The sequence below is a fragment of the Chenopodium album genome, chromosome 15 (genome assembly GCF_948465745.1).
Source record: "Chenopodium album chromosome 15, dcCheAlbu1.1, whole genome shotgun sequence".
NCBI classification, from domain to species: Eukaryota; Viridiplantae; Streptophyta; class Magnoliopsida; order Caryophyllales; family Amaranthaceae; genus Chenopodium; species Chenopodium album.
In genome coordinates, this window is record NC_137848.1 from 3448428 (window position 1) to 3471447 (window position 23020).

A 23020-nucleotide genomic window follows, 5' to 3' on the forward strand; every position below is an offset into this window, starting at 1 on the left:
ATATCTAATAGAGGAATCATCCAGGTATTAAAGGATATCAAAAACTCGATGGACTGACGAAATAGTTAGTTAGTCCAAACTGACGCAATAGTTTGTGTTTCATAGTAATAGGATGTGGCTTTAAACTTTATGACTAAATTGAATTGTTTAACTTATAAAAAAGAGTTTATGATTAAAAGATTTAAGCATATTTTAATTGCATCACAATTGTAAAGCATATAAAATCCTTGATAGGTACAAACAATAACATAATGTATGATAAATTGATAATGTTGTACTCAATGTGTGTCAAGTGACTCAAGTCCTTATCATGGTTTGATATATACAAGCATAATGAATATCTTGTTAGTTGTTCTTGATTTGACTTTTATTTATGGTTGCACCTATTATGATTGTTAATTCATAGATTATTTTTATAAAGTACGGATATTTACATTTTATTCTTCTTCTTTATCAATTTAACTTTGAACTTTGTGAAATAACGACTCGTAAAAAATCTATTAACTAGTGTACACGTAGTAAAAAGATACAAAGTATGTTGCGGGCTAATGCAATATTACGCCTCCTCAATTACGATGACATAACACAATTTAGACAAGTTCATTTTAAACGGGCTTTTAATTTTCTTACTAATGAGTAGCCTGGGCATCACCCTAAATTGCTACTATTGTAGACGTGCAATCGATAAATTGTTTAAAGACTATTCAAAATACAATTGTCATTGTCAAACCAAAACTGGGTTATTATATATTTGAGTACCTTATTTATTTATTTATGAATTTGCACTTACATACTATGTAAATTTTTACATTTTAATAACATAGTTAATAACTGACTTAGATGGTTAAATAGTCATTTCTATTATAAGAGGTTGAGGGTTTGAATGAGATCTTGAAAAGATGACGTGACACAATAAAAAAAGAACTATGTGATACATTGACATTATTAAGAACACCTTCTAATAGATTAGTATAGATATCTCCTTATTTCAGGTGAAGAGAACAAGTCCTATGTTCTCGATTATGACAACACAAATTACCAATTTGTAGTTCCTACAGGCGGATGCAGGATCTGCATGGTGCATTCGCTGCGGAATGTACATTATGTTGTATCATAATGTACATGGTTGTAGAAAACAACATAATCTTCAATTCTAATGTACACGAGTTATATTGAGCTTCTTTTTTGTAAAAAAACAAAAAGATAAATAGTAATTATTTTTTTTACCATACAGTAATTTCAAATCATTTCAAACTACACACTCTCTCTAGAAGTTTTCTCTCCCAAAAAAGAAAAAACTGATAACCATTTCAAGTTCATCAAACCTTAATAAAAAAAATCGTGAATTTCGAACTTCTTGGTGCAAAATTGTTCAAGATGGCTGACGAAAACAAAAGGTGTACAATTTTGACAGACATAGTTTACAAAACAACTAAATATTCTTTATTGAACAACTATATGTTCATTCCGCCTTTTTTTAAAACAAAACTGGATGCACGAAGCACGATGCTTCGTGCATCCAATCCAAAAAAAAAAAAAAACAAAAAAAAATCCTCATGTTGTAGTCATGTCTTTTTTTTTTTTTTTTAATTACATGATCACTCTCTTTCTCTTTAATCACTCGACGAAATTTCTCACGAAGTCTACTCAAGTGCTCACCCAACAACTTTCTTCCTCCAGTCAATCTCATTCCTACCCAGTTTCCATTTCATTGATTTCTCTTCAATTCACAAAAGATCTGCAATTTTAGTCAACGGGTTTTCAATTTTACTTCGATTTTTTTCCGAATGAAAACATAAATTTATACTCAGCTTCTGTATTGAATTTGATCGTTCGGGGTTAATTCATAATCATGCAGTCTGGTATGCTTTCTGCTGTCTTCAATTTATTCACATTTCTCATAATAATTATGTAATTTTTGCGAATTGCATGTATTTTTTTTATTATTATTTTATTTTTTATTTTATTTTTTTTATATGTTGTTATTGATTGTAATTGTGAATTTGTGGGAATATTATGAAATTAAAGATTTAAAAATTGAATTTTTCGTGTAAAGTTACATTCTCTAGGTATAATTTTGATATTTATGGGTGAAAACTTAAAAATTCCCCCAAATATAGTGTTTTTACCCAAAAATACACTTGTACTTCGTATATTTTAGGAATACAGAAAAACATGCTCAAAAGAGGATTGGGGTTTTGAATTATTCATTATTCATTATTCCTATTGGAAGCCGTACTTCAATTTTGTGAAGTTTGATCTTTAAAAGTAAAGTGTAGTAACTCTTTTGAAGCAAAGGAGATATATTAATGTAAATAGTTAATGTTGACATTTTGGAATTAAAGAAATATTTGATGTGGGTAGATTGATTGTGCACGATGATTGTAATAGTGTTTTGATTTCCGAAGGTCAAACTGGCTGTTAGTTTGCAATTCCTAGAGAGAGCGTCACTTCCTGAGAAATGAGTAAAATTGCTTGGTTGACTGCAGGAATCTGAAATTCCCATGGGGATTTCTAGTTACTGCTCGGGGGAGGGGGGGTTTGATGGGGAGAGGGTAAGCAACTTTCTCCGTTTTTTGGCAAGTAAAACTTTCTACTGGACTTTTTACGCTTATGTCTACTAAACAAATCTTGAAGTATTATTTCTACTTCCCATGTATTTGGATGTCGACCCAACAATTATTGACAGTCTAAGTCAAATTGAAAACAATTTGGTCATAACTTGTTGAGATGTTCAAAGCAGTAAAGCACATCTTTGCCTTCTTATTTAAAATTGAATAGTGTATCCTTTTCTTCCATATTCATAACCTTATGTCCGTTGTTCAAAGAGTCCTGTAATTGTCAATATGGGTCTTATGGGTACTTATTTTTCCAAATAATGTGAAAAGATAATGTAGGTCAAAGATGTGTCTCAAAGGCTTACATGTGTCAATTGGGAGTCATTTAGTTGACATACTGTGACATATAAACTTATACATCTTTAAAAGTAGAAACTTGAAACTGTTTAGTTGACAGGAACACGAGTATAACTTGTTGGGAGTTCTATTTTCTACAAGGGTTAGCTGTTTACCTAGCCCCTTCGAGTAAGTGGAGCTTCATGCTAGTTAACTTACCAGATTTAGGCACTCTAGAAGGCTATGAGAATTTCGGCTACTACTTTGTGGGGCTTACAATGTCTAGTATTTTTTGGAAGTGACCTGTATGTTTCCACTTTACATGGGACATATAGGTGCAAAGTTTAATTTAAACAAAGATTCTTATATTTTTGGGGCATTTGCCATAGTTTCAGCATAACAGCAAACCCATGTCGAATTTGTCAATGTATTTGCCCATCTTTTTCATCCTAGACAGCATTCACTTAGTGCCAGTGGGAAAGAAGTGGATTTTTGAGCAGCGCTTCTCAAAGGCAAGTATCTTTTAAAATTTGGGATGCTTAGTAAGGATTTTTCAAGTTTGTTTGAAAATAAGTAATTTGAAGGAGACCTAGACTAACAATTAGCTGTACTTTACCCGTGTCTAATGGTCCGGAGTACATCTTTAAAAGCTTTGGCATAGAGAAAATACGAGAGGCAACCGTACCAGCTGTTTATTTGTTCAAAAATAAGAGATTAGTGATTTTCCTCCCTTTGCCTAATTAGGCTAACGACTTTCGGATGAATCTCCTGAAACATTTGGCATTAATTATTATCGTTTGGAGTATGGAATTTTGTTGGTCATTTAGATATCAAGCAATCAACGTAACTGCAGCTGTTCTGATTGGATGTTGAATGAGCTACTGGTGGACACTAATATGTCTTGTTTGTACTTTCAGGATTTGATATAAAAGAACTACTACAAGCAGCTCAGACACGTTGGCTAAAACCTGCAGAAGTGCTGTTCATTTTACAGAATCATGAAAACTACAAGATAACTGAGGAAGCTCCTCAAAAGCCATCTAGTAAGCTCTACTGTAACTGTATCAGTGCATTTTTTTTTTTTTAATTGTTTGACCTGACTGTACTGATGTTAATTTGGACAGGTGGCTCTTTATTTCTTTTCAACAAGAGGGTTCTTAGGTTTTTTCGGAAAGATGGCCATAATTGGCGAAAGAAGAAGGATGGCAGAACTGTTGGGGAAGCACATGAGCGTCTCAAGGTTTGCTTTGGTTGGTTGTGATTTTTTTTGTTGATGAAACTAGTGGCTGTGTACCTTTTCTTCACCTGGAAATTATGCTCAAAGATTTTTGTTGAATCACTGAATTATATGGAGAATGAGCAACCTCCTCATGTAGGTTAAGCAAGAATCAGCTGCTACATGCAGAGATCATATGCTGGGTTTGAGTCTTTGAGAGGTCATCAGAGGCTATGTTTTTCACCCGATGGCTTTTTTATCGAGCGAATAAAAAAAAAAGTTGCTTCAATAAAAATCCTTATACTCTCTCTGTCCCCAAATTAAAGTCCCTTTTGCCTTTTTTACAGATTTATAAGAAGGTGAATAGAATAATAAGATAGTGGGCTTTGGTTGAATAAAGGTGAATAAAATTAACAAGATTATGGGATTTGATTGATTACATAGAGCGTATAAAATATGATAGTGGGGTTTGGTTGATTAAAAGGAGAGTAAACAAAACAAGGCTAATGATGCTGAGCCTTGGGTTACCACCCCCCTAGACTTTGATTAAGCTGGTTATCATCCACTATTACTGTAGACTGTAGTATATATTTTTGAGCATGTGCTTAGTTTCAAGATGCATCCTGTCTGTGTTCTGGATATTAGAGGCTTAAATGTCATTTATTTGGCTAGGTTGGAAATTCTGAAGCTTTAAATTGCTACTATGCCCATGGAGAGGATAATCCGAAATTTCAACGGCGAAGTTATTGGATGTTGGACCGGTGAGTTCACTTGATTCCTCTGCTGTTCTGATCTCTTTTCCATGCATGCACTGCAGTTTTCATTTCAAAAATAGAGCCAACCATCTCTCTTAGGCATCTGTTTGGTTCACCTAGAATTAAATTTACCAATTTTTCCGGGGAAGCCCCTCAAGGAATTATGTCCAATTCGGCCATTCCTTGTATAATGGGCACATTAGGTTGAATCACCTAAGTGGACCAATTAATTGGGCAGATAAGCTCTGATAATTTGCTGTATCAAATAAGTGTGACATATATTAACAAATGTTTTTTTTTTTTTTTTCTTTTTTTTTTTCCCCTTGTAAAAGAGTTATCCACTGGTGCCAGTGATACTGCTAATTAAGGATAGGATGTACATGCTTAAGTACTCGCATAGTCTAAATAGTATATGCTCTTTTTTGTAGGGAGTATGAGCACATTGTTCTTGTTCATTACAGAGAGATCACAGAGGTAAGTCAAGAAGCATGATGTACTCAATTCAATATTTTCTTTACTATTGCCAATGTCAGTTCTTGATTCTTTCTAGGCACCAGTCCAACGACTTGCTCATGATGTGTTTAGATCAGGGGCGGAGCCACATGGGGGGGGGGGGGGGGGTGGTGGTGGAGGCCCGGCCCCCCGCGGCCCAACTCCCTATTCTTTACATTTTTGTATTAGGCCCCCCCTGGATTATATATTAACATGAATGTTTGCAAGCATTTGTCAGCTAGAATTAATAGCTCAGTTGGTTGCAATGATTATTTTAGTACCTCTTGATTGCCCAAGTCATGGGTTCGATGCTAATCCCTTGCACATGGCCTTATTTTATTTTTGCTCTCTTACCTTGTATCACTAATTTAACACCTTTTATTTTATTTTTTATAATTCAACTTACAGAAAAGAATTTATTGTTGAAGTTTCTATAGAGATATTTATTTTAAGCTTATATATAAGTCAACTAGAATTAGTTTTTTTTCTTAATATATATATAGGTCATGTCCCGGCCTCCCCGGTTTTCAAATCCTGGCTTCGCCCCTGGTTTAGATTCTCCATAATTTAACATTTGAATGTTTTTAATCAATCATAGCCCATTTTCCTCACTGTTTATATTTTGTTTTTTGAACTTGAGAAGTTTTATTAGATCTTTGATGACTCTGACATCTTGGCCAGTGGGATTTTGAAAACTTCCAAGGCCTCATATGCTAAATGGCTTTTCCTTATTTGCTTCTGGTGCTAATGGCTTTTCCAAATTTATACTATGCTCTGGGTTTGACAGTTGTGTCCAGAATCAAGGTGGAACTTTCTTGCATTGAGTTTTTTCATGGCTTTGGTGGATAAATAATATATATCATTAAATCTACTTTAATCAATCAATCAATCAAAGCCTTAATCCCATAATTGGGGTCAGCTACATGAACCAAATTTGTTTATTCCGTGTAGTCATCGACAAAAATCTTCCTCCTCCATCCCTTACGACCCAATGCTTCATCCTCATGCAAATCCATATACTTCATATCCTTTCTAACTCTTTCCAACCAAGTCATTTCGGTCTCCCTCTCCTTCGTTTAACCCCTCCATGGTCCCACTCTTCCACTCTTCGTACCGGTGAACCCTCGAGTCTCCGTTTTACATGCCCAAACCCAGTCAGACGATTTTCCCTTAGTTTACCTACAATGCCTACTTTCTTGCGAATAATCTCAAATCTGATTCTATCTCTTAGAGTGTTCCCGCACATTCACCTTAACATGCGCATTTCCGTAACCTCCATCGTTTTAATGTGCTCCTTAGATTCCCAGCATTCTACTTTAATGCTTTTTTTTTATTATTATTATTATTATTATTATTATTATTACTGTTATTGTCATTGTTATTGTTATTGTTATTGGTTTTACTATTACTATTACTATTACTATTTATTTATTATTATTTTTTTCAAAGTTATCATCGCCATTTGACATATACAATGAACATAATTCATAAAAGAAAGTAAATTTAAACTACTAACATAAGCATTACATCTATAACATGCTAAAAAATGTTCATACTCTAGCACAGCTACATGCCCATGGGTTCTGTCTTCCCATAAAACACTTTGCATGGATACATCCTTTATAAGTTAAAGACCTCACAATACATGCAATGGTTGTTTAAAATGAGATATTTATGTCATAAACTAATCGTATATCATACCCTTTACAAACCAAGTTTCTGGAAAATTTTCATTTCGAAACAATAAGAGGAGCAAAGAAAACTCTAATCACTAGTGAGACCTAACAACACTCAAGAGAAGAGATACCTCTCACAAATTGGGAGACCATCTATATTATTTATATGAACTAAACCTAAATATAGAAAATATTATTGAAACCAAATACAAAAAGGGGCTTATCACCCAATAACAGCTGAGGGATGCCTGAACAAATAACTGTACGTGAGGTAAGACACAGTAAACGGAGGCTCTTTTTCTTTCTTTCTTTCTTTTGGTGCTTCAATATTCCCTCTGTTTCAATTTTGATATTCCTAGCTGGAATCAGGGTAGAAACGAATGCAACCCCCATGTGCTACTCCATTTCTTAGAATCTTACAAGTATTCTCTTTGTTAGAATCTTATAAGAAGTAATTTAAGTAACCTCATGTGCTACTTTCTTTTCTAGAAAAGGATGTAGTGGCTTCATGAGTGGAACATATTGGGATACATTGTGGAATAAAATAAATCTATGAAGAAGAGTTTGAGAATATAAATTTATCATCAATATGTAACGGAGGAAAACTTATTTAAGAACTTGGTTTAATTCAATAAATTTGCATAGGTATTGTATGAAGACGTTTGATGTTGCATTGATGGTTGAAAAGTGGCCTATAATTCTATGTAGATATTATAGTTTACTTGTAACATACTAACATTTAACAATGACATTTTATTGGATAATAAGAAATTAGGTGTATGTACACTTTGGATTAAAGGGAGGATTCAGATTTCTTTTTTCTTCTTAAGGAGCTGATGCCCCCAACTCCCATTATTGATAAATCCGGACCCCTCTAATTGTCTGCAGGCTGAAATATCAAACAATAGCTGTAGCCTTTAGGCCACGGCTTGGGCATGGATACACGCTCTAACTTAAGACCTTTTTTTTTTTTGTGAAAAAAAGTTAAAGCTACTTTATACAAGTCCTTTCATTTATATGCTGCAGGGGAAGCTTAGTTCTGGATCTGTCGCAGACTTGTCACCGGGAACATCTTCGACATACAGTCAGAGCCCCAGCGCATACACTATGCAAAACCCAGGATCGTCTTGTTTGAGTGACTTTCATGGATCATACCAGAGTCACGCGAGCCCTGGATCCATTGAAGTCAGTTCAGATGCAGCTGCGAGGAAAGGACTCGACTACTTAAATGGGTCAAACATAACTGAAGATATGAGTATGTTGCCTGAAAATGAGGTTAGCCAGGCTCTACGAAGACTAGAGGTGCAACTGAGCTTGGATGATGACATCCTCAAAGATTATACTCCAGTTGATGATCAAGGTGGGGATGCAGACATATATAAAACGCTGGATGATCAATATGACAGTGAGTATGCTGGAGTGTCGTCTAATTCAAATGGTTTATCACAATACGACTCAGGTACAAACTTCTCTAATGTAAATTAATATTTGATTTCCTTTCAGGCTGTTTTGTGTCATTTAATATGTTTAGACTACTGCAGCAAGGCTTTTCAGGCCTTCTCTTTGATTATGGACGATCCTACTACATGAGAGTGAGAGTGAGTCATAATATAAACGGCTTTTGCACCAAAAATCAAATGACAAGAGCTTTGGTTGGGCTATTTTGGCCCTCCCTTAGGATTGAGTTCCTTTCTATAAATTTTTAATTTTGGAGTTCCATGACCCTTTTAATCTACCAACTCCAAGGTTGTTAAATGAAGAACTACTGATGTTATCTTCTTTTAAAGTAATACACTTTTTACGAGGATTGAGGATCCTGGTGTAGTTGTGAAGCTATTTATGGCACTTTTAAAGTATTCTACTAGAATTTAAATTATTATTTGATCTACCATGCTAAGGCTACAACATAATCATTGTAATAGGTAATATGTAGGGGGGGGGGGGGGGAGAGGTAGAAAGGGCTCTTTACGAGCATACTATGCTCAACTTTTATTGTTCTCACTGTTGTTCTCTGCTATCTTTCATTGACAAAATAGAAATCCAGACTTTTCTTTTGAGACTTTGGGACTTGACAGGATTACAACTAAAAAATTGTCTTAGGGGCTTTAAGCAAAGAAGCCTTGATTATTACTTATCCCAAAAAAAGGTAACAGGATTCAACTTATTTTCCATGTAAAAAAGCTCTTTTACCTTTTTCTAATATTCTTTTCATCCATTGTTATGCCCTTTGCTTTATCATTCACAGTAGATATGATACATAACTTTTGAGAAGTGTATGATCGATCTTCTTTGGTTTAGGGGTGGAGGAATATAGATCAGTTTGCGATCTCAGAACTTGTCTCAGTGCCAAATGAGGAGGTGGGCTTGGTGGTGCACGATAATAAAACTAAAACCTTGAAGGCGTGATATCGCTGGATGACGCTAGTCTTTATTTGATTATTCCTTATGACCTTATCCAGAAAAAATCCTTTTCCTCCATCCACTTATGCCTAGTGTTATATATTCATGCCAACCTAGTTTCATTGTTATCGTTTTTTTTCCCTCCATCTAAGCCATCTTTGCCTCCTTAGGGCTCTTCTAAAACCCACATGGTCCCAACTCTCCACTTTCCTCACATCCACCGGTCATTGTCTCTCAGGCTCAAACCAACGAAGTCTGTTCTCTGTTTAGTCATAGTTATTTGCGTTAAGAGGCAATCCACATTTGGAATCATTCTAGGAACCGGTTTTAATGAGGATTTCAAAGAAATTTAGGAAAGAGGTTATACTTTTTTTGTGGTTGCGAGGATAACGCTAATTCAACCATGCTTGTCTAGCTTCCCTCGAATACTTTTTTTGGATATTCTCTATTCAAACTCTGGTGGTAGTTGCAAGTAAGGTTGTGGTCTACCCTAATGATATGAGGAAAGCTCATTTAGTGATTTGAAGTTTGGTGTGTTGTTTGAAAGCGAGTGAGATTTAGGATTGGGGAAAATGGTGTAAAATATTATTGGACCTGTGGTAAAATGGTTATGACATTTTCCTTCTAAATCTTAGTCGCTTTGGCTAAAAGTTTTCAAGAGCAAATATGGGTTGCATCAAATTGGGTGGCTTGCTTAGGTAATTGCTATGCCTTAGAAATCTGTGTAATATATTTTCACTTTCTTCTCACCTTTAGAGAGGTTCAAGATAAAGAAAGATAGGGAATGGGTCGCATTTGTTTTTGGGAAGATGTTTGGATTTTATCCTTTTCAAATGTCATAATGATGAACAATTTCCAAACCTATAAATTTTTGTTTGACACCAAAAATCACACCATTGCATTGCTATAGATCCTTTAACGTCAATTTTCTTAATTTTTAATTAATCATTTGTTAAAGAAACCTATAAGGGTTTTTATATATTGGTTTAGGTACTTCTAAAGGAAAAATAATGGTTGGATAATCATAAATCATTCTACAATATATATTAAATGTTGGTTTTCTTATTGTTAATTGGCTTACATACATTCTAAAATTCACGCATGCATATATAGCTCTGTTAATGAACTAAATAAGACAATATGAGGCAAACTCATGGGCCAAGGCATGACTTAAATTGATTTGGCCTCAAAACAGGTCCTTTGAGTCCCTTGGGAAGTTAAAAATACACATTGATGACTAAACTTTGTCCATTGGTAAGTTAGAAAAGCACATTAACCATATGTGGCCACTATTTAGTCACATAAAGTCGAGACTCGAGAATGCCTTAGTCAATGACGGGAAATGTCTCAGTAATAGGTTAAGTTAATAGATACATGTCAAATTAGTTGCTCCCAAGGTCATATGAAGTCCTTGGGATTCACCTAGTCCTCTACTATTTTTCACGTGTGAGAAATTACACAACTCCAAATCAATTTCGCCAAATTTTTTTGAAACTGAAGTGGACGTAGGAGGTGACTCTGAGTCTCTCAGTGTCATAAAAGTTTTTTTGGGACTATATGTGCCCACTATGCCATTACACAAAAGCTTGAGAAGTCAATAGTGGGAGATGTGTCCATATTATGCTAAGCTAATAATTAAGGGATAGATTAAGCGGTTACAACCGCTCAAATGGCCTCCTTAGGCCGTTTGGAATCCTGGCAAATTACCTTGGCCTCTATCATTTCGACACTTGACATATTCAAATTTTTTCTGAAATTGAAGAATTATACGAAATTTCAGATCATTTCGAGAAATTTCTTTTAAAAAATATAGTGGATGTAATAGATGTCTCTTGAGTCATAAAAGGTTGTCTGGAATTATACCCTGCTCGGAATGTCAAGTCAATGGAAGGAGACATATCCATATTAGGATAAATTGATAGTTAAGAGGAAGAATTGATGGTTCCAACCACTCAAATAGCCTCTTGGGGTCACATAGCCTATAGGAAGCACCTCGGCAACTATTATTTCCGATTCTAAAAAAATTAAAATTCTCTAAAATTGAAGTTTATATACAATTTCGGATCAATTATGTGGAAATTTTCCGTAACTATAGTAGATGTAGTAGGTGTCTCTTGGTGTCATAAGAGGTTGTTTTGAACCATATATGCCCACTAATCTGTCTTGTAAATGCTCTAGATGGCCTTGTGTTATTGATAGGAGACGTGTCTGTAGGAGGCTAAACTGATTGTTTAGAGGAAGAGTAGATGGTTATACTATTGTAGTGGCTTCTTGGATATCATGATTTATGAATTACATGGGTAGCATCTTCGTAATCTGTCCTTTCTACTTTCTGCTTTCAGAATATTGTTTAGAATCATTTGTTTACCCACAGTTTAGTCACATAAACATGAGAAGGCCTTAGTCAATGACGGGAAATGTGATCGTAACAGGCTAAGTTGACAATTTAGAGACATGTTATATAGTTCAAACTACTTAAGTAGCCTCCCAAGTCTCATGGAGTCATCGGTAGACACTGTCCTTTGTAGTACTAATATATATGGAAATAGAAGAATATAGTACACATGTTTTGGATCAATCAGAAGTTTTTCTGAAACAATAGTGGATGTAGGTGTCTCTCTTGGTCACAAAAAATGTTTGGTATCATATATGCCCACTGTACAGGAAATTTTTACAAAACTGAAGTGGGTGTAGAAGGTGTATATCGGGATCATAAAAGTTTGTTTGTAATCGTATATGCCTAATGACAAGAGATGTGTCCATAACTATATTTCAACCACTCTAGTAGCCTCCCAGGGTATCATGGAGTTCATGGGAAACATCTTTTTCTCTATCCTTTCCATCTTCGAAAGGTTTTAAAATAATGTAAACCTGAGGTTATTATGCACAGTTTTAGATCAATTTCAGAATTTTTTTCACAACTAAAGTAAATGTGGGAGGTATTTATAAGGTCACAGAAGGTTTTTTGTACCATATGTCCACTATTCTTTTCTTATAAAAGTCCGGGATAGCATTGTGCTAACAATTAAGTGACAAATTAGATAGTTTCAACTACTGGAGTGGCCTCATTGGGTGGCACTTAGTCCTCTATCATTTCTTTTTTGAAATAGAAGTATTCCTCCTTTTTTTTTTACTTGCAACATTTCTGTTTTTTACGTTTTCCAATGCATAACTTTAACCGTGTATATCTCTAATTGTGCATTTGTGAAAATTATAAAAATTAGATTATTTTAACAAGCTCCCATTTGACTTTTGAATGGCACTTATCATTTATGGAAAAGCTCTAAATGGGTGGAACTTTTGAATGTTCCTAATCGAGAAACGTTGAAGAACAAAAAGGATCAAAAGGAGTAGTTAAAAGGCAAATTAGCTCGTTCAAACCACCCATGCGGCCTCCCGGTCCCATAGAGGCCATGGAAAACATCTCGTCCTTTATTCTTTCTAAGAAAATTCTAAAATAATAATTCTTATGCTTATTTGTAAGTGCAACACTATGAGTTTGACACTATTTACCTAATACCCTTTGGCCATCAATTGTGATTTCTATACAAGGAAGAGTATAGTCATGTAAAGTCTTGTTAAAATTGGCTTGATCTACAATTTTAAAATATCAAAAAAAAAAAATTATTATTTTTGCCAAATGATGATTAAAAATATTAAAATGTTGCATTAGCAAGCATGAAAGTCCAAATGCCTCTTATTAAAAAACAAGAAAAGTATAAAATTGTAGACTATATAACACACAACATCGAATCAATTTTGGACAAATAATACAAACTAAAGGGGACATAGGTGTCTCTCAATGACATAAAAGATTGTTTGGATCAATTCTGCGAACTGTTTAATGATTTATAGTGGACGTAGGAGGTGACTCTCAGAGTCATAAAAGGTTCTTTGGAACCATATGCCCTTTATTCAATCTTATAAAAACTGGCTCAACATATTGTTTAGAGGAAGAGTAGATGGTTCTAACCATAAGGGCCTTGTGAAGTATCTTAAAGTCTATGTATAGCACCTCGTCCTCTATCCTTTTTGAAAAGTTCTAAAATAAACGTAAAAGTCTAGTCTATTCACAATTTTGGATCAGGATTTCAAAACTAAAGTGGATGTAAAAGGTGTATGTGGGTCATATGAGGTTGTTTGAAACAATATGTGTCTACTATCTAGTCATATAAAAGCTCGGGATAAGTCAAGAAAGGGAATCGTGTCTGTAACCAGCTAAATTAATAGTTAAGTGCCGGTTGATGGTACTAGCCACTCAAGTAGCCTCCTTGGTTTCTCATGGAGTTCATAGGAAAGATGCAATACTCCATCCTTTCCTTTCTAAGAAAATTCTATAAATTCTCTAAAATTAAAGGTTGTAATAACCACTGAAGTAGGTGTAGGAGGTGTCCATAGTTTAGAGGTAGATGGTTCCAACCACTCCTGTGGCCTCCCGAGGTATAAGAAACACCTCGTCTTCTATCCTTTCCTCTTTTTAATAATGTAGGCTATAGTACACAAATTTGGATTAATTTCATAAATTTATTCAAAACTAAAGTGGGCGTAGGAGGTATGTCTTTGGGTCTTTAAGAGTCAAGAGGTTGTTTGGAGCCATACATGTCCACTAATATGTCATATAAAAGTCCGTGTATAATAAATTCAATGATGAGAGACATATGTGGTACATGCTAAGTTGATAGTTAAGACACAGATGTATGGTTCCAACTACTCAATTGGTCTCTTGTGGGTCTATGGGAAGCACCTCGTCCTCTATCATTTTGACTTTTGAGAAATTGCAATCCTCTTAAATTGAAGGATATTATACACAAATTCTGATTAATTTTATGATTTATATTCATACAATAGTGGATGTAGAAGGTGTTTCTCGGGCTCACAAAAGGTTGTTTGGAAACATATATACCTACTATTCAGTCACATACATAAAAGTCATGTCCTTGGTTATTGGAAAGGGATGTCTCCGTAATAGACTAAATTAATACTACCTCCGTTTTTTTTAGTTGACACGTTTTGACTTTAGCACTATTCACACACTTCCCTTTGACCGTTTTTGGTGTTATATGTAAGTAAAAATATAGTCATGTGGGATCTTGTTAGATTCGTCATCATATATATTTTCAAAATATCAACTTTTCATAATTTTTGCTTATCGGTAATTAAAGATATTATGGTTGAATTTGTGCATTGAAAAATGTGACTAAAGAAACGTGTCAACTAAAAAAAAAAAACGGAGGAAGTAGTTAAGAAGGAGAGTAGATGGTTCCAACCACTCAACTAGCATCTTGTGGTCACATGGAGTCAATGAGAAGCACCTTGCCATTTACTATCATAACACAATTTTGGATCTATTATGTGAATTTCCAAAACTTAAGTCGATGCAGGAGGTGTCTCTCAGGATCATAGGAGGTTATTTGGAACCTTTTATGCCACTATCTATCTCAGTGTCGGCTCATAGTGAGCACATTTACTCAGGACCCCTACTTTGAGGGGCCCCACATCCCTTTTTTTTTTTTTTTTTTTTTTAATTAAAAAAAGTCTAATTTACATACTATTGAAAAAAGCAAAGCAAAAATAAAAAAGACATACTTTGTTTTTTTTAGATGTCATTCAAGCTCCCATAAGAAAATAAAAATTAATTAAGTGTAGTTCAAGTTTTTTTTCTTAGTCTCTCACCTTATTTACTTTCCATTTCTCACCTCCCAATTTTTATAACTATATCCCTTAAAATCCTTCACTGCTCTTATGCTTCATAATTTTTTTTTAAAAAAATTATGAAGCATAAGAGAAAAGATGAGTTGCATTGTGAAAAACATTAAAAAAAAAAAAAAAAAGTTAGCAAAAAGAGCGAGTTAGCCCAATCTCAAATGACTATCATGTATTTGTAATTTTGGTAAAGTTTTAATATAAAATTCAGGAAATATTATTTATGAAATACAACTCCGTCGTTTAAGGGACCCTTTTTAGTTTTTGCTCTGAGCTACAAAAATATCTGAGATGGCATTGATCTATCTTTAAAGGCCCTTAATGGCGTTGTGTTAATGACAAATTGACAAGAGATGTATCCGTAATAGGCGAAGTTAAGGTAGAGTAGATAGTGCCCACCACTCTAGTGGCCTCATAGGATACCATGGAGTCCATGGGAAGCACCTTGTCCTCATTCCTTATGTAGGCAAATTTGAAAATAATGTAAAATTGTAGGCTTTATAATGAACAATTGGATCAATTTTGGGAAAAATAATAAATCAAAATTTTTTACAGATTTGGTTGTCATTGTCTTTAATTATGTGTAAAAAAAATTATGAAAATTTCCTATTTTGAAACTACATCTTGAAAATAATCTAAGAAGATCTTACATGATCATGTTTATAATTATATAATTCCTTCGCTCCCTGAATATTGCAACATTAAGAGGAGGGGCGGGGGTGGGGGGGTTATGCATCCCAACACGCATTTTCCTTCAATACATTGTATGTAAGAAAAGTCAATATCCTAGAGTTATCTGCGACAGTTATATGAGAAAAGTTTGGAACTATTATAATGGAGGGAGTTGTTTAGTAAAAAAACATGTCTTGCAACAAAATAGTTAGAAATTATTCGGCCAAATTTCGATCTTTAAGGTGTAAAGTTTAATTCTAAGAGCTTATGATGCAAATCTTATTATTTTGCAGATATTGGTGAACATTTGTATTATTAATTTGCTGTGTCCAAGCTTCTATTCACTAGATTGGTAGATGCAGTAATCAAGAGAAATTAGTCACTGAAATTTATTTGATTTTTAGGTGGCAATGAAGTGCATCACCATGTTACTCCTGGCATGGCACAAAGTATTGAAAATAATGATTCTTTATACTGGAATGATGTCTTTAATGCGTCCAAGAATTCCCTTAATCAGAAGGCAGAAGGGGAGAAATCATACATTGTTATTGCAAATGTAAGTTCATAGGTATATAAGATGGTTGTCTTTTCATTTACATGTCTTTTTAAATTATATTTTGGGTACCTTTTTTTTTTCAAAAAAAAAACTCTTAGGTTAGATTTGAGAAGTGTGATTGATGGTTTCTGAGCGATGGCCTGAGTTGTTCAAAGCTGTAGACATGATGCAACCTTAGTAACACCTGCATCAGGTTGTAATTACAGTATGACTAGAAGTAATTATGCAGGAAAGTACAATGATGTTGGTTACTTACTACTACTCAATCCAGGCATGTTGAAATGGTTTTTCATCAGTTTTGCTGTTCTTATACTAATTTGAATTGCTATAAAACAGTTGACTTGACCATCTTTCATAAAAATACTATTATCATATAGGCCATGATTTGTTTTCATTTAACTATTGGATTAACTATGTTATGGCAAGTGGATAGAAAATTCCTTGGTCATAACTCATCACATTTTATTTTATTTATTATTGAAAGTGATTTAGGACAGATAACATAAGGTCTAGAACGATTCCTTGTTTTTATTCTTTAGAGGGAGGGTGGTGTTTAAATTTGTTACTTTATACTCTGCGCAGTGGAGAGAATACAAGTTACTTTATTGCAGTATGTGATCATGTGCAGTCAGTCTTTTTCATTTTAATTTTCTTTCTAAGCCACTAATATGCTGTAGGATTTCAGCTTAAACATGGATTATATTGTCTGTTTATTTACACATATCTGGAATAATCACATGCCAGGGAAATGAACCATCTTCCTCTGCGAGGCCAAATGAGCAGGAAAGCCATCAAACTCAAGATTATGAGGCATATATTGCTCACAAATGTAAATTTTCTTTTAACCCTCGAAGTTGTATAGGTCCCTCCCATGGATCTTAATTCATTATAGAGCGTGAATAAGTATTTCTGTTTAACAGTCGCTTTTTATTTACAACTGATGAAATAGGGACTGAAGCTGCCAAGGATACGGATATCCTAGCTTATTCCTCTTCAATATATTCCTCCACCCCAAAGTTATCCACCATGTTGCTTGATCCAAATCTCGGATTATCACTTGACTCTGATGTAGGCTTGACAATTGCAAAGGAGCAGAGATTTACCATTCGAGAGATATCTCCAGAATCGGGATTTACTGATGATTCTACTAAGGTACTTTTGAGGCTGTCATGATATCTTCTTCAATGCTAATGACAATTTGACTTGGGGATATCACTTATTTGTGCTTTATAATCATAGTGCTGCATGAAGCTGGAAAACTGATATATATTGGTTTCTGGAATGTTTCATTCTAATTTCTTGTTCCCCTTATTTTCTCTGTTTTTCCTCCTTTTATTTTACAGTAGGTGAGGGAGTCGTGTGTGTATGACAGTATTTCATATCTTTGCTTGCAGTGATTCTGTTAATTATAGCTGCATAAATTCTCAGATTGATTTGTCAATCATGCAGTTTTTATTTTCTGATGCAGGTCATTATTATTGGGTCTTTTCTCTGTGATCCGTCAGAATCTGAATGGCTTTGCATGTTTGGTGATGTTGAAGTTCCACTGCAAATTGTCCAGAATGGTGTCCTTAGTTGCCAGGCTCCTCCACATTCATCAGGAAAGGTGACCCTCTGCATCACTTCTGGGAATCGAGAGTCCTGCAGTGAGATTAGAGAATTTGAGTACCGCGATAAGCTTACTACTTGTGTACATTGCAATAAACATGAAGGAGAAATAACTAGAAGTACAGATGAGATGTTGTTACTCGTCCGATTGGTGCAGATGATTCTCTCAAATCCACCTGCCCAACACGGAGAAAACAATGAATTGGGATTTGATAAACAAAAGATTGATGATGATATGTGGAATCAAATCATCGAAGGTCTCCTGGTCGATGGTGCTTCTTCAAGTGACACCCTTGATTGGGTGTTGCAACAACTTCTGAAGGACAAATTGCAGCAATGGCTTTCCTCCAGGTCCATGGAAGGAAGGGAACGCGGTGACTGTTTCTTGTCAAGAAAGGAACAAGGAGTAATTCATATGATTGCTGGGTTGGGATATGAGTGGGCTTTGAACCCAGTTTTGGGATGTGGAGTTGGCATAAATTTTCGTGATATCAATGGTTGGACTGCCCTACACTGGGCTGCTAGATTTGGAAGGTAAATCTCACTTTCTTGGCCCACTATAACACTTTCATAAACAGTGTTCTTAAATGCTCCCTTTTCAAAATGTCAAAAGTGGTTTATTCTAAAGATCTGGATTGGACTATGGAACTTAGGATTGACTGCAATTTATATGTTATCATACACTTCCGTTATAATTTAAGGTTTTTCTCTTTAACGGGTGACATTTGACAAAATGTGTATATTTTATTTTGTGGCTAACTTCCGGAAATAGCAATTGGCTGTACAAGTTTTTTTTTTTTTTTTTTTTTTTTTTTTTTTTTTTTTTGTTTTTTTTGGTGGGGGCAGGGGGTGGGGGAAGGGTGTGGGGTGGGGAAGAGGGTTGAAAGGGGAATGTTTATAGGTTATGCGCTTATGCATAAATCGTACTAAATTTTGGTGGCATTTATTATGGAAAGTAAACTTCTTATGCCTCAATCCAAAATAATATTAGCGAAGTCTTTCTTACTTTCCTCTTTTTCTTTTTCTTTTCTTTTTTTTTTTTTTTTTTTTGGTTGTGGACTGTATCAGTACCTTAGAATTTGATCAGGTAATTAGAATTCTAGCCGCAGGTTTATGTGTTAATATTTGTGCTTCCACTAGGAATTGTTATCTTTTTTATTTTTTATCTTTTATTTTTTTTTAACGAGAACTAGGAATTGGTACTTTAATAATACACAGAATCCTAAGCTGAAAGGCTTGACTACTTAAACTCTTATGAGGTCAGAAGCTTCTTTGACCAAGCTACTTTCAAAGTGCTTGTTGAAAACTTCATACCACTATGAATATCTTTACTAATTTTGTGAGATGACTGACGCAAGTTGGTGAACCCTCCAGGGTAAGCTTTTCAAGTTATGAAAAGAAATAGTCAAATCTTCTCTCCTAACCTTTCTTATGATGCTGTAGGTTTAAGGAGAAGTAATGTTGTCACCATATGCTTGAGTAGGGTCTGAGATAAAGTCCTTAAATCTACAGATAGCTTTCATATCTTTTTCTGCCTTTTGGTTATAGAATAGGTTAGATTCTCACTGGTGGTCAAGATGTGTATGCCACTTTTAATTTTTCAAGGCCAGGTTGCCATGCGCCCATGCATCGATCTGGAATTTATTTCTCTAATAATCTCATAAAGGAGCCTCTTGTGAGTAATGTTATTGTGGAACATTATATGAGAATTAAGGATTGGAAGCTTTCACTTCTATTTTATATTTTTTTATGCTTACAATCCCTAACTGTTGGATTGATACTTTCGAATATTGTGCAATGACATTAGACAATTTGTTTCCATGACAGAGAAAAAATGGTTGCTGCTCTTGTTGCTTTGGGAGCATCGGCTGTGGCATTGACTGATCCAAGTACACATGATCCAACTGGTAGAAATGCTGCATACATTGCTGCGGCAAGTGGGCACAAGGGACTTGCTGGTTATTTATCAGAATTGGCGCTAACTAGCCATCTCTCGTCCCTCAACCTGGAAGAAAGTGAACTCTCCAAAGGCTCTGCTGATGTTGAGGCTGAATTAAATATTAATAACCTTTCAGAGGACAACATTAACTCAACTGATCAGGATCAACTTTCACTAAAACACACCTTGGCAGCAGTTAGGAATGCAGCTCAGGCTGCTGCACGCATCCAAGCAGCTTTTCGTGCCCATTCCTTCAAAAAAAGGCAACATAGGCCTAGCTCGGAAGTTGCTGCTGATGTTGATGAGTATGGTTTCACTATAAATGACATTCAAGGTCTTTCAAAATTGGCATTTCACAATTTGCATGACCATCAAAAAGCTGCATTATCTATTCAGAAGAACTATCGGGGTTGGAAAGGCCGGAAAGACTTTCTGACTTTGCGCCAAAAAGTTGTGAAGATACAGGTACACATCTGCTTTCACTTCATGACATGAGATTTCAGCACTTCCTTTCTACACTGTCATCTATATGGAAAACCAACTGTATAATTCTGTAGAAATAGTGATTTGTTATGCTGCTAATACTGTCTTTCCTGAACAGTCCCTTCACCATTTCTCCACATCTTTATTCTTGCTCTCATTCTTTCTCAACCCTTCTTTTCATACTATCCTAGAATATCTTTTGCCTTCTTGGGAGAGAAATCTATATATTCAATATTTTTATGGTTTTTTCAGTATGTGATAACCATGTCACGTCCAATATGTTTATACTTTTCTTTTGATTTGGGTTGGGGTCAGAGGGAAGGGAAGAACTTTTTTTTGGGTAAGAAGGATCTGACTGAACTGATACCTCTCATAGGCAACACTTGAAAGTAGGGAGAAGGTAAGGGAAACCCCAGTTCCAAATACAAGTAGATGTTGAGGCTCAACTTGTGACCTCAAAGTCACAAGATGAGTTCTCCACCATTTTCATCAATCTTACTTGGTTAGAGCTGGAACTACATTTACAATTTATTCTAATGTCTATGCCTTGAGAATTATTATATCCTGTTATTTTCTGCTATTGGCAGGCACATGTGAGAGGTTATCAGGTTCGAAAGAAGTACAAGGTTATATGTTGGGCAGTTGGTATTCTAGACAAGGTTATACTGCGTTGGCGCCGCAAAGGAGTTGGTTTGCGAGGATTTAGACCTGAGTCGGATTGTGTTGACGAAGACGAAGAAGATGATGACATTATTAAGGTATTCCGGAAAGAAAAGGTCAATGTTGCTATTGATGAGGCTGTCACAAGAGTGCTATCCATGGTTGAATCTCCAGAAGCCCGCCAACAGTATCTTCGCATGCTTGGAAGATCTCAAGAAGCCATGGTAATAATACTGCTGAATATCATATTGATGTCCAATGTATTCTCACATATATAATCTGTGAAAATTAGTTGCTGTCATTATGGCCTCATTTTCCGAGATAGTTTTTTTATCCCTTGCTTCCTTAGCCTAGTAGCCTACCATCAAAATGAAGGCATTTCTTATACTTTTGCCTAGGTTCTTGCGGATGATTTAATTTTATGTGATTGCTCCTGTACTCCCAAATTCCAAATCTCATTATTAGCTATTGATCCTTTTTGAAGTACTATGGGCCTATGGGGGAACCAATGCTAGGCTTGGAAAAACTAGTAAAATATCCAATTAGAGAATGAGCATCTGATGAAGTTTAGTGAGACATAACATAGATTAGAAAGCATTTGTCAAAAAAAAAAAAAAAAAAAAAAAAAAAAAAAAAAAAAAAGATTAGAAAGGAGGTGAAATTTGAAACGTGGAGAGGGTAGGAGGGGAGAGGGTGGGGGGGGGGGGGAGTCTCAGCTCAGTTAGTTGGATCTGAATTTTGCTTTTCAAAATTGATCATGTACTCGGGGCCTAGCCATTAGGTTGAGGTTGAGCAGTTTAGATGTGGATGTGTAGTTTGAGCTTGAGCTCATTTGGATTACATTAATTTATACTTTGAATTATTCAATTTGAGTTTTTTTTATTTTATTTTATTTTTATCTTATATGCAATATAAGCCTTTTTTGTTACTTTAAATGCTATACTTTATATGGGAAGGTTGTACTGAAAACAAGCCTTATGGCTTATCGTGAAAACTAAAAACACATCTCAACCGTTTAGCTTGATATATGGCTTATATTACCCCTCCACTAAAACTATTACTGGAGAAGTGGAGAACCATTCACGGTTCACAATTTTCCTCACTCTAAAATTCCCCAATTAACATGTATGTTCCTCTGACTTCTTTGAGCAACTATGTTCTAAGGTGTGACCTCACTGTCTGACTAGCTGTTTGTCTGCACACCAAGCTTCTGTCCTGCAAACACTTTTGGTGCTCAAGCAGGCGTTAAGTGAGCTTAAAACTTATTCTTTTTGGTTTCTTGCACATAAACTGTTCAAAATTATGGATGGAGCAATATTTAATGTAGTTTACCTTACTACTATTTTCCTATTATTCAGTAATTGCAGTTTTCTATATTTTACGAGGACTCTGTATCTGAAAAGAGCTTCCAAAGGTCCACTGGTCCAACTTGTATATGGCTCTGAATGTCTATTCATTTTATTGCAGGCTGAGGTCCAACTCCTAACAAGCTCAGGGGCTTCAGGTTCCCAAGATGGTGTTTCCAGCATGGACAATGATGATATCCTCACCTTCCTTGAAAGTTCTGGTTGATTCACATTTGTAGGTACAAGATTGGTCTAACTCAAGCTACTAGATTGGTTTGGATTCAGTATTACTTTACTTTGGTCTCGTCAAGGTATATATATTGAATAGATAGCCGTTGTGTTGTGTTGTGCGCTGTTTCTAGTCATCTAGATATCAATTATATATACTAAATTTTACAGCTACCAATTTTCAGTATATGGGTTATTACTGCTCAGGAAGTCGGGATATTCATAAGTTGATGTAAATGTTTGTAAATAATATGATATTGTGGGTCTAATAATATTTAACCAAGTGCATTCTCATTCACCTGACATTGGCTAGTGAACTGAGTTTGCATGACAGTTTGAAAGAGTGCTGTAACATGTGCTCCAGAGCTTTCTGTTCATCTCTATACCTTGTC

General features: G+C 35.1%; 1 protein-coding gene across 1 annotated transcript; it reads left to right on the forward strand.

Annotated features, from left to right (window-relative positions):
• The first annotated feature begins 1647 nt into the window (after nt 1–1647).
• LOC145582699 (calmodulin-binding transcription activator 4-like) lies at nt 1648–23005 on the forward strand. Its single transcript, XM_081639700.1, has 13 exons — nt 1648–1862; nt 3812–3937; nt 4019–4134; nt 4783–4871; nt 5294–5339; nt 8060–8492; nt 16213–16364; nt 17109–17193; nt 17314–17516; nt 17833–18506; nt 19800–20376; nt 20982–21278; nt 22522–23005. The coding sequence occupies exons 1-13, from the start codon at nt 1853–1855 to the stop codon at nt 22624–22626; spliced, it is 2913 nt and encodes a 970-aa protein (XP_081495826.1). The 5' UTR covers nt 1648–1852; the 3' UTR covers nt 22627–23005.
• Nucleotides 23006–23020: the final 15 nt, after the last annotated feature.

Coding starts and splice junctions, on each gene's coding strand:
- LOC145582699 (XM_081639700.1), top strand. Junction 4,135..4,782: donor AAGCACATGAGCGTCTCAAG/GTTTGCTTTGGT, acceptor TTATTTGGCTAG/GTTGGAAATTCTGAAGCTTT. Junction 20,377..20,981: donor AAAAAGTTGTGAAGATACAG/GTACACATCTGC, acceptor TGCTATTGGCAG/GCACATGTGAGAGGTTATCA.